Source organism: Entelurus aequoreus, linkage group LG06 (assembly GCF_033978785.1).
Source record: "Entelurus aequoreus isolate RoL-2023_Sb linkage group LG06, RoL_Eaeq_v1.1, whole genome shotgun sequence".
NCBI lineage: Eukaryota > Metazoa > Chordata > Actinopteri > Syngnathiformes > Syngnathidae > Entelurus > Entelurus aequoreus.
The window spans coordinates 21,176,520-21,193,495 of NC_084736.1; the positions used below are offsets into that span (position 1 = coordinate 21,176,520).

General features: G+C 40.1%; 1 protein-coding gene and 1 long non-coding RNA gene across 2 annotated transcripts; one reads left to right on the forward strand and one right to left on the reverse strand.

The window, feature by feature from the left end:
- The first annotated feature begins 1,266 nt into the window (after positions 1-1,266).
- On the forward strand, positions 1,267-16,940 carry LOC133651957 (uncharacterized). Its single transcript, XR_009826506.1, has 3 exons — positions 1,267-1,327; positions 16,189-16,246; positions 16,476-16,940. It is a non-coding gene; the product is annotated as an uncharacterized LOC133651957 (long non-coding RNA).
- Positions 5,208-9,146, reverse strand: LOC133651477 (cytochrome c oxidase subunit 6A, mitochondrial). Its single transcript, XM_062049428.1, has 4 exons — positions 9,006-9,146; positions 8,626-8,701; positions 5,484-5,626; positions 5,208-5,350 (listed from the first exon to the last, which is right to left on the reverse strand). The coding sequence occupies exons 2-4, from the start codon at positions 8,699-8,701 to the stop codon at positions 5,261-5,263; spliced, it is 309 nt and encodes a 102-aa protein (XP_061905412.1). The 5' UTR covers positions 9,006-9,146; the 3' UTR covers positions 5,208-5,260.
- Positions 16,941-16,976: the final 36 nt, after the last annotated feature.

Below are 16,976 nucleotides of genomic sequence, written 5' to 3' on the forward strand. Positions count from 1 at the left end.
CTATGTAGAGTGGAGCTTTCCCTCATTTTCAGCAGACTGCATTGCAAAATGATTAACCCCTCCTCTTCCTCTCATGCGAGATCCACCCAGGAATGGGGCCGTATAAATCCCTTTCCTACTGTAGCTTGTTGCATCAAATAATATTGAGTTAAGAGCAGCATTTGCATGACTTCATGCTTGTTTCTGTCAAAATTTAGATACATTAATCAATAAAGATTAAATAAAGCTGAAGCACATTCTTTCCAGGCAATCGCGGGCCACAAAGAATAATGTGGTGGGCCAGATGTGGCCCCCAGGCCTTGAGTTTGACACAAGTGAATTAGAGAGATGGTTTTGTTTTTTAGGGCATTCCTATGATTGATTGTACTTTTCCTGGAATCCGCTGGGGGCGCTGTCATTTAAAGTGATAGTGGTCAAACAAAGAATATAATGGATATATCTTAATACAATAATGTAAACATAAACATTAGATGCATTGCAATGCGACGTCTTACTTTTTGAAATAATTCTTATGAAGCAGTTTAAAATTCAGGCTGGTATCAGCGATTCCAATCCACTGCCGATACTTAGTGCCAATATACATAACGTGTCGAGTAAAATGTAAAAAGTGTGTTTCAAGTGTTGCTGCGCTTGGGGAAATATTTTCAAACTACACAAAATCACAGGGAAAAACAAATCATGGCGTTATTCTGCACTAAATTCTTTATCTTACTCTAATTCAACTCTTTATGTAGTGTCTCCAAGTAGCCATAAATTAACAAATGACAGACTGAACGACTGCCACTGCGCTTGCGCATTACGTGCTCACATAGGCGCAATAAATAGTCGTTCCCACCAATCGCGTTTCATTCCGAGAAGACCTCAATGGTTTATTACTTAACACTGTGTTCCTGTAAATTGTACACACTATTTATCTTAATTTAAGAATATACATTGGAGCATAAAGACCTGGCATTGGCAGTAGCGATATTTCAGTATCGCTCTGCACATCACCTGTCAATCAAATGCTCCGCCCACCAAGCAGCTCTTCTGACTCCTGTGATTGGTTTGTTTTCCGAGCATAGTAATTTTGCAAAAACATATTCTAGAGCGCTAATACTGCACTAAGTTGTTGAGAAATCTTTACGAGGTGTGTTTATGTGTGAATAAGTCGCAAAGAATGCTTTAAATTGTTGACCGCTGTTTGAGTACAGCCGTATAAACAAAAGCTTTCACCACCAACAACGGATACCCGGGCCCCACAATGCATTGCGAAATCACGTGCCCCGCCGATCCTAATTAATTGAATCGTCACCTACCCGAAATAAGTTTACGTCCTCTAATAAAGGTAAGACAAAGTCGTCAAAAACATTATTTAACTTCACTTAACACCTAACTATTTTATGCGTAGACTATGATAAAATAAGTTCTGAATGTTCATGTCTATTTAGGCTGCCAGCCAACATTAGCCGATTAGCTAACATAACGTTAGCTTGAGTGCAGGCTTGGCCATGACTACTTTCTTAAATGTTTGTTTTCGGAAAACAGAAATATGAGTACAACTAGTATTGTAGTGTTCAATATATAGCAGCTTGGTATTTTGTATTTAAATGTATACTAGTAAACTACACTTTCGCGTAATATTATGGTTTTATTTTTAAATGACTCATTCTTCAGTCATTTATATGGTGGCACTGACAGCAACAAATGTGCAGTAACGACATTGGTCGATGTCGATAATTATTTTATATATTAGTTGATGACTTATCGAAATAAAAGGGAAAAAATCAGTTTATTTGCTCTCTGCAGCACTCCATTTTTGTTTCTCTTCTCACTACATGCAAAGAATCAACTGCAGAAAATAAGATGGCACAACCAAACGTGATAGTTGATATCGTTACCTGATTGGCTTATAGCGTGTCACTCCTACTGATCAGTGATCACTTCCTGCGTTGCCTAGTGCAAGTGCCTTTGTTCATGCAGCCTACTTGCTTCACAACTTTAGTTTTTTTTTTCAGACAAAAAAGAAATTAAAACTACTGAACCTTTTATTCAACACATTTTTTATTGATATCCATTACATGTCTAACTCCATATATATTGATATTGTTCTATCGCCCAGCCCTAGTTTTGAGCATGCATTTGAGTTACCAGCTTACCAGCCGCTCGTAGTAATTGTGCACAGCCAAAGATCAACACAATCATGCCTTCCAACTACGGCTGGGCGATATGGCCTTTTTTTAATGTCTCGATATTTTTAGGCCATATTGCGATACACAATATATATCTCGATATTTTGCCTTAGCCTTGAATGAACACTTGATACAAATAATCACAGCAGTATGATGATTCTATATGTCTACATTAAAACATTCTTGTTCATACTGCATTAATATATGCTCATTTTTAACTTTCATGCAGAGAGGGAAATCACAACTAAGTCAATTTAGCAAAAGTGTATTTATTAAACAGTTATTAAGCAGTGGCACAAACATTCATGGCATTTCCAAAACAGAAAGTGCAAGATTGTCAGAGACATTTTAAAACAAGCTTTAAGTGCACTTTTGTGCATGATGACACACAAGATATTTCAATAAGTGTCACATAAAAATGAGCTGCATATCAAATAGTATATGTCCTACGGTGTTGATGTGGAAATAGTTGCTTCGGCATTTAGTTGGTGTGGCACCGAACGGAGATGTTGACACAATGTAAAGACATATTCCCGTTTGAAGCCAAACCACCGTCAGACAATGGACCCCGTGCGGTTTTTCTTGGGAATTAATTATTCCTCCATTTGTTACCAGATTCGCACCTTCTTTCTCTCGTATTACCACTCAAACCACACGGTTAGCTGTTAGCATCACAGCTAACGTTACCATGTCACTACCTCTTTCTCCGCGGGAGCGTGTGACGTTGCTCACGTGACAGTATGTGACGTACGTAAGAAGGTGCGCTTGTTTTACCTCTCTGTGAGAAGGAGAGACAGGAAAGAGTGAGAAACGCATGCAGTGTAATAACCCGCAGCTAAAAGCAACTGCGTGAGAACGTATACTCGAATATCACGATATAGTCATTTTCTATATCGCACAGAGACAAACCCGCGATATATCGAGTATATCGATATATCGCCCAGCCCTACTTCCAACCACCAAAACTGAGAAAGTTAGAGAGGAGCGCGCAGAGAAAAAAATGCGGACGGCACTCACCGAATCAGAAATATAACCATCGAAAGCATGACCAACTTTGTAGGTGACCTGGCGAGGCAATCTGATCACAGCGCCGTCAGTCTGCACCACTCCGAAGCAGAGTCCAACCTCTGCGCTGAACAATCATCTAAACTGTGGACATTTTTACATGAAAATATGAAGAAGCTACCGAATGGTGTGATGTGTTTTCGTTTGTTCTGTCTCTTGACTATACAAACTGGAGGAGGGAGCATTAGCTTTGCTCACTTGGTCTTACGCGGACATACAGTACATGTCGGTTGCTGTCAACTCTACCTGTGTGGTCCTTCACTCAAAGTCGTTCATGTGCAACATTAACTCGAATAAGTATTTCGGAATTTAAAAGTTTGTTTCTCCTTTTAAAATGCATGTTACATAGTAAAAATGTGGTGGTTTGGGGCGCGGGCAACCACAGAATGAATTGGTTTCAGTTATTTCAATGGGTAGGGCTAATAAACTGAGCAACAAAAATAAAACAATTAGTGAAAATAATATTACAAAATAAGTCGAGCACCAAGTGAGTTGAACTAATGTGTGTAAATAATAATGTGAAAATAAACCCGCACCAAAAATAAAATTCAACAATTTGTGGCAATAACATAAATAAACCTAGAATCAAAAATAACATTTAATTAATTATGTGTAAATATGAATACATCCATCCATCCATCCATCTTCTTCCGCTTATCCGAGGTCGGGTCGCGGGGGCAGCAGCCTAAGAAGGGAAGCCCAGACTTCCCTCTCCACAGCCACTTCGTCCAGCTCCTCCCGGGGGATCCTGAGGCGTTCCCAGGCCAGCTGGGAGACATAGTCTTCCCAACGTGTCCTGGGTCTTCCCCGTGGCCTCCTACCGGTCGGACATGCCCTAAACACCTCCCTAATAATTAAACTATTTCAAAGATACAATTAATTTCTTGAAATATTAATGCTAAATTTAGCTAGTATTAAAAAATAAAATGAAAATAATTTTTGAAAAATAATCCAACATCAACCAAGCACCAAAAATAAAATTAAATATTTTTTGGAAATAATAAAACATTTTTTAGCACAAAAATAGAATAAAACAATTTGTGGAAATAATAATGGAGACTTGACCTACCACCAAAAATTGTATTTGGTAATTTGTAGAAATAATCATAAAAAAAATCACCCCAAAAAAATACAATTACATGTGGGAATAGTACAAAAAATAAGCCAAGCACCAAAAGGAACATTTAATAATTTGTGGAAATAAAAATACAAAACACAAGGGTTGAGTACTACTTTGTTGCAATCACTTAAACGCTGCATGATGATAATGATTAAAAAATATATCAATCAATCAATCAAGGTTTACTTATATAGCCCTAAATCACGAGTGTCTCAAAGGGCTGCACAAGCCACAACGATATCCCCGGCTCAGATCCCACATGGCAAGAAAAAACTCAACCCAATGGGATGACAATGAGAAACCTTGGAGGGCACCGCAGATGTGGGGAAAAGAAACGGCAGATCAACTGGTCTAAAAGGGGGGTCTATTTAAATACTAGAGTATACAAATGAGTTTTAAGATGGCACTTAAATGCTTCTACTGAGGTAGCATCTCTGTTACCGGGATATACAGTATGTAAAAGCACATTTCTGAAAATGCCTAAAAAACAACTGTATGAGAGAAATACTGCAAGTTAACAGAACATAACAGAAGTTTGCCAGGGGAGCCAGACCTGAGTGATGTCTGTCTTTATAAGAAGACATGAGCGCTACACCAAGAAGGAACACGGCTGCCTTTTGAAGAGGACGAATGTGAAGTTTTTTTTTAATGTCTTTGTTAAAATATTTTTTTGCAGTTTTATAAAGCAGCCAATTTTTAGAGCTAATATTAACATTGGAATAAGAGTAAACAAACCGTACACTTGTGCTTGAATTGCTGTCGTTATTTTGTGCAACTCAAATATAATAAAGTTAGCAACCAGTACATAATTGTAGTTTAAGTGGAATAAAAAAAGAGACGGAATACATCATAAAGTGTTTTTATTCCTGTACAAGCATGAAGAGCTGTGAAGAGGCAGGGCTCCTTAGTGGTGGGAGCTCTCGTAGCCATCAGGCAGAGCATTAGTGTGAGGGTTGTGGAACAGTGAGTGGTTCCCATCGCTCCAGGGGAATTTCTGTGAGGAGACAAGTTGGAGCAATGTATGAATTAGCCAATAAATCTCTGCCTACGAGTGGAGGGATGTTTGCTGTAAATAGTGCTATGAGAGTGTCAAGTAGTGGGCAGCTTTTTGATGGAATTCCACTCACCTTGGTGCGGATGCGGAGGTGAGAATAGGGTACAAATTCTGGGTTCTCATGCGAGTGCTTCTGCATCTTCATGTAGGTGTTCGCCATGCACACGCCGACACCAGGTAAGGCCAAGATGAAGGTCAGGATCTTCCATGTCCTCACTGGGGAAAAGTCAGCAGATAAAATGTTGTATCATGCTGGAGTCTGTGCCACATTGCAAGTTGTTCCACTATGGATTCCATATGAGTGACCACCGAAGATGAAGAATGTTGGGCTGGCTGCCAGCTTTATACCATAAGTGTCCAAAGTGTAACCAGGGACAATTTGGGGCCCGCAGCTAGTGATTTAAAGGCCCGTGGCACATCCTAAAAATGTTATTTAAAAAAAAAACCTTGTCTTACATAGTGATTGTAAATTGGTGATACTTGTATAGTGCTTTTCAACCTTTAAAGGCCTACTGAAACCCACTACTACCGACCACGCAGTCTGATAGTTTAAATATCAATGATGAAATCTTAACATTGCAACACATGCCAATACGGCCAGGTTAACTTATAAAGTGTAATTTTAAATTTCCCGCTAAACTTCCAGTTGAAAACGTCTTTGGATGATGACGTATGCGCGTAACAGTGAAACAGAAGTATCGGTACCCCATTGAATCCAATACAAAATAGCTCTGTTTTCATTTCAAAATTCCACAGTATTCTGGACATCTGTGTTGGTGAATCTTTTGCAATTTGTTTAATGAACAATGGAGACTGCAAAGAAGAAAGTTGTAGGTGGGATCGGTGTATTAGCGGCGGACTACAGCAACACAACCGGGAAGACAGAGATGGATAGCAGACGCGTTAGCCGCCGAACTCACCTTAACTTCCTCCGTTTCGCCGACCGCATCTGTGATCGGGTGAAGTCCTTTGTCGCACCGTCGATCGCTGGAACGCAGGTGAGCACGGGTGTTGATGAGCAGATGAGGGCTGGCTGGCGTAGGTGGATAGCTAATGTTTTTAGCATAGCTCTGTGATGTCCGGTTGCTAAGTTAGCTTCAATGGCGTCGTTAGCAACAGCATTGTTAACCTTCGCCAGGCTAGAAAGCATTAACCGTGTATTTACATGTCCCTGGTTTAATAGTATTGTTGATCTTCTGTCTATCCTTCCAGTCAGGGATTTATTTATTTAGTTTCTATATGCAGTTTAGCACGATGCTATCACGTTAGCTCCGTAGCTAAAGTGTTTCGTCGATGTATTGTCGTGGAGATAAAAGTCACTGTGAATGTCCATTTCGCGTTCTCGACTCTCATTTTCAAGAGGATATAGTATCCGAGGTGGTTTGAAACACAAATCCGTGATCCACAATAAAAAAAGGAGAGAGTGTGGAATCCAATGATCCAGCTTGTACCTAAGTTACGGTCAGAGCGAAAAAAGATATGTCTTGCACTGCATTCTAGTACTTCACTCGAACGTTCCTCATCCACTTATCTTTCATCCTCGCTCAAATTAATGGGGTAATCGTCGCTTTCTCGGTCTGAATCGCTCTAGCTGCGTTGAAAACAATAGGAAAATGTGAGGAGCCTTTCAATTGACTACGTCACGCTACTTCCGGTAGGGGCAAGGCTTTTTTTTATCAGATACCAAAAGTTGCGATCTTTATCGTTGTTGTTCTCTACTAAATCCTTTCAGCAAAAATATGGCAATACCGCGAAATGATCAAGTATGACACATAGAATGGATCTGCTATCCTCGTTTAAATAAAAAAAATTCATTTCAGTAGGCCTTTAAGAGAGTAATTGTAACGTAACAATTATGTTATGTAATATCTCTTACTTATTGCGTCGGACGAAAAGAGCACAGCTCCCTCCCCCCGTTCTCACCACATTCTACAGAGGCACTATAGAGAGCCTACTGACCAACAGCATCTCTGTCTGGACTGAAACCTGCAGTGCCTCAGACTGGAAGTCTCTGCAGAGAGTGGTGAGGACGGCAACAAAGATCATCAGGACTCCTCTTCCTCCTATCCAGGAGATCGCAAAAAGCCGCTGCCTGACCAGGGCTCAGAAAATCTGCAGAGACTCCTCCCACCCCCACCACGGACTGTTTTCACTGCTGGACTCTAGAAAGAGGTTCCGCAGCCTCCGTAGCAGAACCTCCAGGTTCTGTAACAGCTTCTTCCCTCAGGCCATAAAACTCTTGAACGCATTAAAATAATGCCCTCAATTCCCCCCAAAAATGGATTAACTCGCTGGAATATAAAGACAATATAACATACATCCATAAACGTGGATGCATATGCAAAAGTGCAATATATTTATCTGTACAGTAATCTATTTATTTATATCTGCACCTTATTGCTCTTTTATCCTGCACTACCATGAGCTAATGCAACTAAATTTTGTTCTTATCTGTACTGTAAAGTTCAAATTTGAATGACAATAAAAAGGAAGACTAAGTCTTAAGTTACTCAAAGCGCTTCAACACTATTTTCACATTCACCCATTCACACACTGATGGCGGGAGCTGCCATGCAAGGCCCTACCCACTACCCATCAGGAGCAAGGGTGAAGTGTCTTTCTCAAGGATCGAACCAGGAACCCTTAAGTTGCTGGCACGGCCGCTCTACCAACCGAGCCATGCCGTTCTGTGGCCATTGTGAATGACAGGCACAATTCCAAGACAAGTACAGTTCTTCTTTAAGGTGAGCACAACCCATTGAGGGACGCTGGACCATCAAAAATCTGCTACACAAATACAAGCAATGTTTTAACATTCATACAAGTGGGAGAATAAGCTAACAAACGTAAATGTTGAAATGTAAAAAAGGGAGTCTTAACTTGTAAATTGTTAATATGGTGATTTATGTGACATAACATTTGATTTTTCAAAATAAGTGTAAAAAAAGGGAAACCGTGTTACTAGTGGAGTCTTACTTTAGTTTTTAAGTTGAGTCTGCTAAGTCTGTCACATAATTTTTCAGGTGCAGGGTTAATCTTTTCTTGCTGGCTAAACTTCGCTCACATTAAAATGTGTATTAAAGTTAAAGTCCCAACTATAGTCACACACACAGGTGTGGTTAAATTGTTGTACCGCAGATTTTTGAGGTTCCGCTATTGACTTTTTGTGTGCGTGTGTGTGTGTGTGTGTGTGTGTTGCAGTAAGACGCTCTGACCTCCTCCCTCATGGCTGGACTCTGACGCAGCAGCTAGCATGCGCCGAGCGACCGTGGCGGCCGGAGACACAGACATCTGTGGACATCAAGATGAGTTTGCAATAATGGACATGTCTGCATGCACAGCACAAAAAAACATATCATGCACCTTTAAAAAAAATTAAAAAAAATACCATCTTATTTTTTGTTTACAGAATTATCCAAACTCATATACACAAAAAAGAAACAGTAGCTTCACCTCAATATAAGTTTTCAACAACTACAAGCAGGACAAAAAGTAAGCCTGAAATAATTCCCTACATAGCAAAGAAGAGGTCTGAAGCAGTGCCAACACGTGTCCCTGAGTCAACTAATGCAAAATGAAAATAAACTAAACTTACTGCGCTTCAGGCAGACGATATCTAATAGGCTTTATTTTCCCTCCCAGCAAGTTCGTTGCTCACTTAACTTCCCTTCCTGCTTGTTTGTCCTTCAGTCTGTCCCGAGGTGAACTCGAGCATGGGAGGCTCCTCCCCTCTCAATCTGTACCTGTGCCAAGAAACTTTAGTTTATATTTGGGTCGAGTGCCCATGTAGGCGGGCTGATATGTGGCCGAGATGGCATGGTAGACGAAGAAGAGGCGGGCCTCTGACTCGCGTCAAAGTTTCTCATTAATAATAATAAATAATAGAAAAGTGAGAGCTGTCGGTGAGAAATAAAAGTCAATGGATGAATGTTCAAAATCCCATATGTGACTTAGAATAAACATTCAAGAATCAAGAAGCATGTGGCACTATAACGATATACTGCAGTGGTTCTCATACATTCATATATTTGTGGCATCCCGCCACAAATAGATTTGGCCCTACCTGTTTTGTTTTCGTTTATAAACACATTATAATGGGACTGGAGCTTGTCGTTACAACTCCGTACAGTAGATTACATGGTAACTCTGCTTCTTAATACATTTTGCGCGGATCTGGTCTGCCAGAAAATAAGAAGACATAGCAGAAGGGATGACCGCTGCCAAAATGGTATTCAGACCGCTCCAGATTGTCTTTTAAAAAAAAAAGTGACTGGCGACAAATGAAACCACTTCTTCTGGTATTATTGGAAACGAGCACGTATTGTTCTTCTCAGCGAGCAGTCGTCTTGATTGTTAGCTTTGTGCAAATTAGTGTGATATCTAATAATATATTCTAATGATCAAGTTTATTTTTATGGGTCTGCTGTGGCCCAGATGATAGAGCGGGCGTGCCAGCAACTTGATGGTTCCAGGTTCGATTCAAGCTTCTGCCATCCTAGTCACGGCCGTTGTGTCCTTGGGCAAGACACTTCACCCTTGCTCCTGATGGGTAGTGGTTAGCGTCCTGCATGGCAGCTTCTGCCATCAGTGTGTGAATGTGACGTATCAAGTAAAGCGCTTTGAGTATCATTCCAGGTATAGTAAAGCGCTATATAAATACAGACCATTTACAAATGTCAATAAATAGTTGTGGAAAAATGGCTCCTGGGCCATATTATTTTTGTTGTCGGCAAAGTGTTCACTCTTGCTCAGGTTTTGTTTTTTTAAAACATCTGCATGCTATTTTGGTCATGAGGAGATGGTTGGGACAATTGGTGTCCCAATCTGATATTCATATCACATATATCAGCCCCAAAATATAAAATGCATGTAAAATGTCCGACATTGATACAGGCAGACCTGCAGCGTGTTTATTTGTGCAAAGTTGGACAGCCAGTTAACATCTAAATGTCTTGCAATAAGCACACTATTTCTTCTATTTTCCTCAAGTCACTTACAAAAGGTAAACAGGCTACTAGGAGCTTGCAGCTACACAGCAGCTAAGCACACAAGCCAGGCATACGTAATAAGTGTCCTTCATTGAACAACATTGCAGTCGAAAACAGCACATTTGTCGGTAGTAACAAATAATTATAGTTGCATATTTCTTACATCGTCTGTACAAAGTATCCAGTAACAAATGTGTCGGCATCATTTAATTTACTGTTATTATAAAAAAAATTGTTTGTGGCCAATCCTATTTAAATTTAAAGACAAAACGTTCATAATAAATAGGTCAGTGATTTTCATACCCATTATTATTTTTCTCTGTTTGACTCATTTAACTTGATCAAGCTTTATCTAACACTGCACAGTACCGAATGATACAAGTATATATGATTTTTGGAGATATTGTTTCGGATCAACATCTGTATCATCCAATACTCAGGGCTTCAATATTGGTATTGTATCAGAAGTGAACAAGTTGTATTGGGACAGTCCTAGTTTGGAATAACTTTCTCGGTCACCACAATCCTAAATTTCTAGAATTCCCATGATATAAATGTCAGCAATAAATAATATGTGAGAGTAAAATATACTGAAACAATGATCCATTTTATTGGAGTACAAACAGTCCACCAGATGCTGTAGTATTTTACTAGGGTTTGTGTAGAATCAGGTTTTCTGTCTGGACGTCCTGGACCTTGGACACATTTTAAGAACTTATTCAGGACACTGTGACTATTTTACATTCAAGCTCTTCTGGAAACACTACTGTAAATAGCGCTGTGCTTATTTTTTTGTACGTTTTCGTCTGTATAACAGGAAGTAGCCTGCTAGTTAATAGTTACATGGACAGATCCAGTTTTGCGAACAATTCCAGTGTTCAAGCTGGCTTATATCTGACATATGCGTGTCCAGTTGAGTATAAAGACAGATGTCCTGTCTTTATTTGAGTGTTTAATCTTCATTTTTTGTACTGTTAGCGATACTTTTGTTGTCTCCATCTGGCCACTTTCAAACTGACTGACTCTGCCAGAGGTGGGTGATGTCAGTTGGTCATGCAAACAGTCGGTCTGAACGTCTCGAGCCAATGTTATTGTGGGAAGAGCCTACACGCCATCTCGGCACAGTCCCACATTTCCATGTGTTGCAGCTGTTCTGCCCAGGCCAAATTTGTTGCGCTGGCTTGTATTTGAGTATTATTTCCCGCATTACTACACTCCCCCAACACATAGTTCCCTTCCTGGGATACATTTGTTTAGGGATGGGTACCAAATTCTGTATTTTCATAGGTACTGACCGAAATTTGTCGGTACTACCGGGTATCGATTCACGTAAAATCAAACGGTGCCCTATTTTGATAGCTTTTGTTGCACGTGACTTCACGTTCGGTTCGACAACGGCTCAAGGAAACAATCACTCAAGCAACACTGGGCAGGCCTGGGTGATATGGCCTAAAAATAAAATTCTCGATTTTTATCACAAAAAAATCAGGATATTTTCCCCCATTTTTTTCTCCTCCTTTTTAATGGAGCCAATAAATACAAATGACAGATCATTCAAAACTAATTTTTATTTTATTTAATCAAAAACTAGCATCTTACTCTTGGCAAAATTCTAATTTGTATAATGTTCTTCTTAAACCAGATATGAATTGTACTTTTCATGGAATCATTTTCAAAGAATTTAAGAGCTTTAATTGGAAACCAATACTTCTGCTCGAGTAGAATACTTTTAATAAAAATGTAGCATTGTACATTGCATCCAAATAAGCAATCTCCAACATTGACATCAATAAAGTGCAAACTTCAAACTTCTGTGTTGAATAACATCCTTCTGTAAATAAAAAAAATAGTATTATATATTGTATCCAAAAAAATAATTAAGTAAAACATTGGGAGGACTATAGTATGTTTCAGTAAGTGGATAAAGTAAACGCAGCTTTTTTCAATGACTAATCTTGGCGGTGTGCAGAGCAACTGCTTTAGTGATCGCTCTACGCATTGTGCTTCTTTCTCATCATACATGACATCATCATGCGTACCATAGTAAGCTGCATTTTTAGCCCGTAGTTTGTTTGTTGTTGTGTCTTGTTCGCCTCGTAAAGAGTTGTATTTCCCGCTCTGGGCTGGAGGCTTTGTTTTCAGATGCTGGAATAAGTTTGTTGTACTGCTGCCTTTTTGAAACAAACTTTGCAGCGTGCAGTAACTTGTTCAAAGCCAGCTGTCGCAAAAACAAAGTACTGACAACACTTTTATTTCGAGAAAACGTCTCGCTCTCGTGAGCATTAGCGATAGCCATGTTTTGAAATTAGGGTACCGCGCCAGCTACGGAAACTCCTGAGGGGCAAAAAGTATGCCGGAGAAAGAGGATAATTTTTATTTTATTTTTTATTTTATAAATTGTCTGCAACAAAAAACTCAAATATATCGATATCGCCTAGGCCCAACTCAGGGCGGACTCCACCAAACTCCCTGTAAGTAATGTTGCAATTTTCAACACCAACAAAGCAAGTATGCTTGGTAGAAAACGCTGGAACGTAAAGTAAGGCTCCACTTCTCCAAAATGGGCTAGCTTGATGCTAATTTGATTTGCCATAGACAGGCCACTACTAGCATTAGCGATTTTTCATGGCGAATTCAACACCTCCAAATTTGGTAACGTAAACTACAACTGAGATGAATGTTACAATCAAACAAGCTGGTCTGTTATTAGGGCTGCAACAACTAATCGATTAAAAATCGATTATAGAAAATAGTTGGTGATTAATTAAGTCATCGATTCGTTGGATCTATGCTATGCGCATGCACTGAGGCTACGTTTTTTTTTTTTTTTGTATTTTTTTTTTTTTAACCTTTATTTATAAACTGCAACATTTACAAACAGCTGAGAAACAATCATCAAAATAATAGGGGTGTAACGGTACATGTATTTGTATCGAACCGTTTCGGTACGGGGGTTTTGTTTCGGTGCGGAGGTGTACCGAACGAGTTTCCACACGGACATATTAAGTAGCGTACTGCACGTTGTGTAAACAATACTCAAAATGCCGGATATTTGAGGCATTTAAGAAACTCCGCCCTGACAGCTCTGCAAAAGAGGACATGTCCGGTGAAAAGAGGACGTATGGTCAAGCATGCTAGCAGCGACCGGGCTAGGTCCTGACCATACGTCCTCTTTTCACCGGACATGTCCTCTCTTGCGGGGCTGTCCTTGCGGTGTTTCTTAAATGCCTCAAATGTCCGGCATTTTGAGTTAGGGTTGCGTGTATTTTTAATTCAGGGTTAAGAAGGTTCAAAACAAAACAAACTGTGCGCGCAGCAGCATTCGTGAGGGAGGGGGAGAGACAGAGAGAGCGAGAGAGTTGTGATAAACGCGCATGCGTCGTCAGGCTCTGCTTTTTATCGATAGATTTATCAGATTTAATTTTTTATTATCTATAGCAGGGGTGTCAAAAGTGTGCATTTTTGTAGCAATTTCCTTGTTTTATTTGGCAAGTTGAAAGAACATGGCGCCAGTATGCTGTTTTTTTCCCCAATAAAATACTGGAAAGGATATAAATGTAGTTTGTCTCTTTTATCCGATTATTAATCGATTAATCAAAGTAATAATCGACAGATTAATCGATTATCAAATTAATCGTTAGTTGCGGCCCTATCTGTTATAAGTACAATATTTACAGTATAAAAACTTTGTAGTGTGCAACAAAACACATTCAGCTCCCTGGAAAAACCTACTTCCTAGTTAGTCAACATACCATAGATAGCCGATACAGGACTGCCATCTAATGTCTTGGAAGTGCAACTGCATTTAAATGAGACTCAGCTGTTATAATAAAACAAGATATAACAACTGGACAGCACAGTTATCATAATCAGCTCATTTTTAAATTTACATAAAAAAATTTGATGTTATTTTTAAACAATCAACATTTATTAACACACACCAAAAGTACCAAAAATTGGTACTGTTGAGTACCAGTAATCGATTCCCAGGTTCCGTAAATTGGTAGCGTATCGGTTCAAATGGGAACGGTACCTATCTCTATTAGCCACAGTTAGCCTCAGCTTTGAGCAGGTCCAACATAGTCTTGGTGCTGTCCCAGCAGCGAGGCCAGGCTACACAAAGCAGGACGCTAATATTGATTCCCCAGCAGGTGGTCTAAAAACCATAAAACTGACAGTAAATCATTTGATAGATAGAGCACGACAGGCTCTTTAAATTATAAAGTTAGTAGGACCAACTATCCAAGGACCAAGGAACTTGCAAGTTTTTTTGGTAATTGTTAGCTAAAATACCTGAACATTATTTTGATTTAATGCTAAGCTAATAAGTATTTTTTTTTTTACATCCGACCTAATGGATTTTCTCAGAACGTCCTTAAAGGGCACATCAGGACGGTCATGTGGGGTCGTCATCTGTACGTCTATAATTTTGGGGGTGCACAGTGTTTCTAATAAGACAGACCACCATGAAACAATTGTCCAGATGCGTCTCCAGACACTCCGCTCTGGATAAATGAGCCGACACAGTCCACCTTTGTCCCGGCGTACGTCTTGACAGCTGTCACCTCTTGGTCTGGAAGCGTCTGCATGTTGAGGAACGCAGCCAGGCCCTTATGGATGAGAGTGTTGCTTTTACTGCCAGGCAAACGTGCAGACAGACAAATGTTTAGAGGTGAGAAGTCTGTCTGTGAGTCAGACGGGGGTGATGTTTTGGTCTTGCGCTCACTACCTCCAAGGGAGACGATGTGGTGGTCCGACTTCAGTTTTTCATCAGGTGGCCAAAGAGCTGAACTAGACTCTTTCAAAGCAGACGGTGCCTACATTATTTGCTCGAGTGCTGCCGTCCTCAGACGTAAACGTTACATAAAGAACCAAAATACCAATCCGTATAGGATGAATGCCATCACTGACCTATGCTTCGTGTTCTTAGTCTCAACACACTATCACAACACTCTCTTGTTGCTATGGTAACTCATTGAAAAGTGAATGCGTTAGCATTGTCTGTCTACCTTTTTGTTTCCACTATTGACAGCTGAGAGAACTATTTTATTCATGCGTTATGCACTAATAGAAAATTGTCTAGGCTTCTCAGATACTGCAATACAAAATATTTTTGAAATTATTATCTAATCAGTACTTTTCTTGACAGATACTTCCTTTTCTTACTGGCTAGTTTCATCTTGTTTTTATCGCCCTTTTAGTTGTTTATGAGCAGGGTAGTGCCTAAACTACACAACCCAGCAAGAAGCAATTATGTTTTGGTGAGAATCATTTGTTTTCGCTTTCCACATTTACAGTCCACTTGCATCAGGGTCACCCACCAGAACCAGCACTGATGATGTGTCTATGTAAGTGCAATAAGACAGTATGGACTTGTTATGCATATTTCAGCTTTTCAAGAGTCAACTGAGTACAAGTCTCGTTGTACTTATTGCGATACGAACCCGCCAGTACAACCTGGGAAAGAAGGCAAATCTTTGTACATTTAAAAAATATATATTATTTTACAATGTAATTAATATAAATAAATAATTCCTCATTTTAATTTCATGTATTAAAATTCACATGTTGTCTGTCTATCTGTGTTGGCCCTGTGATGAGGTGGCGACTTGTCCTGGGTGTAATCCGCCTTCCGCCCGATTGTAGCTGAGATAGGCTCCAGCACCCCCCGCGACCCCGAAAGGGATAAGCGGTAGAAAATGGATGGATATTGTTATTTACTGTACACAATATTTTTACATGTGTCATGATCTGGCAGCTCTGCTACCACCTGTCTGCTTTTTGTTGCAGTGCCTGGTTCCTGTCGAGTGGCCATCTCCGACAATACATAAAGAAAGCACTTGCAAAGGTTCTTGGGTTTCCCTAACTTCTATAGGCAATTTATTCGCAACTTAAGCAGCAAAGCTGAACTTTTGACAAGGCTCACATCCGCTAAGGTACCTTTTACGGTGTACCCCAGAAGCCAAGGCCACCTTTTCTTCGCTAAAACAAATGTTTACTAAAGCACCAATTCTTAAGCACGTTGATCCTGCTTTACAATTTTTTGTCGAGGTTGACCGTTGATGTAATGGATACAGGAGTTGGAGCAGTCCTGTCCCAGCGTTCCCAGTCGAGCAGAGGCTTCACCTTTGTGCCTTCGTCTTGCGTCGCTTCACAGTGGCTGAAAGAAATGATGATGTGGGGAATAGAGAGCTGCTGGCCATCGTTCTTGCGCTACAAGAGTAGAAGCACTCGTTGGAGGCGACTGCCTCATCATTCCTGGTCGTCAAAGATCATAAAAACCTGACATACATAAGGACTGCTCAAAGAGTTTACTCCCACCGAGCACGTTGCTCACTGATTCTCACGCACTTCAACTTTTACTTGTATTACCTACAGACCCGGTTCCTGCAACCCCAGCCCGCTTTCCACAGAGTTTACAATTCTGCTGCTGAGAAAACCACTCTGGAGGCCATCATACCAGAGGCTTGAGTGATAGGAGCACTCCAGGAGGGAAGGGTGTCCCATGCCTCCTCAAAGACCAAGGTCCTCGACAACGTTCCTGCAGGCAAGCTATTTATACCTGATGAACTGAGATC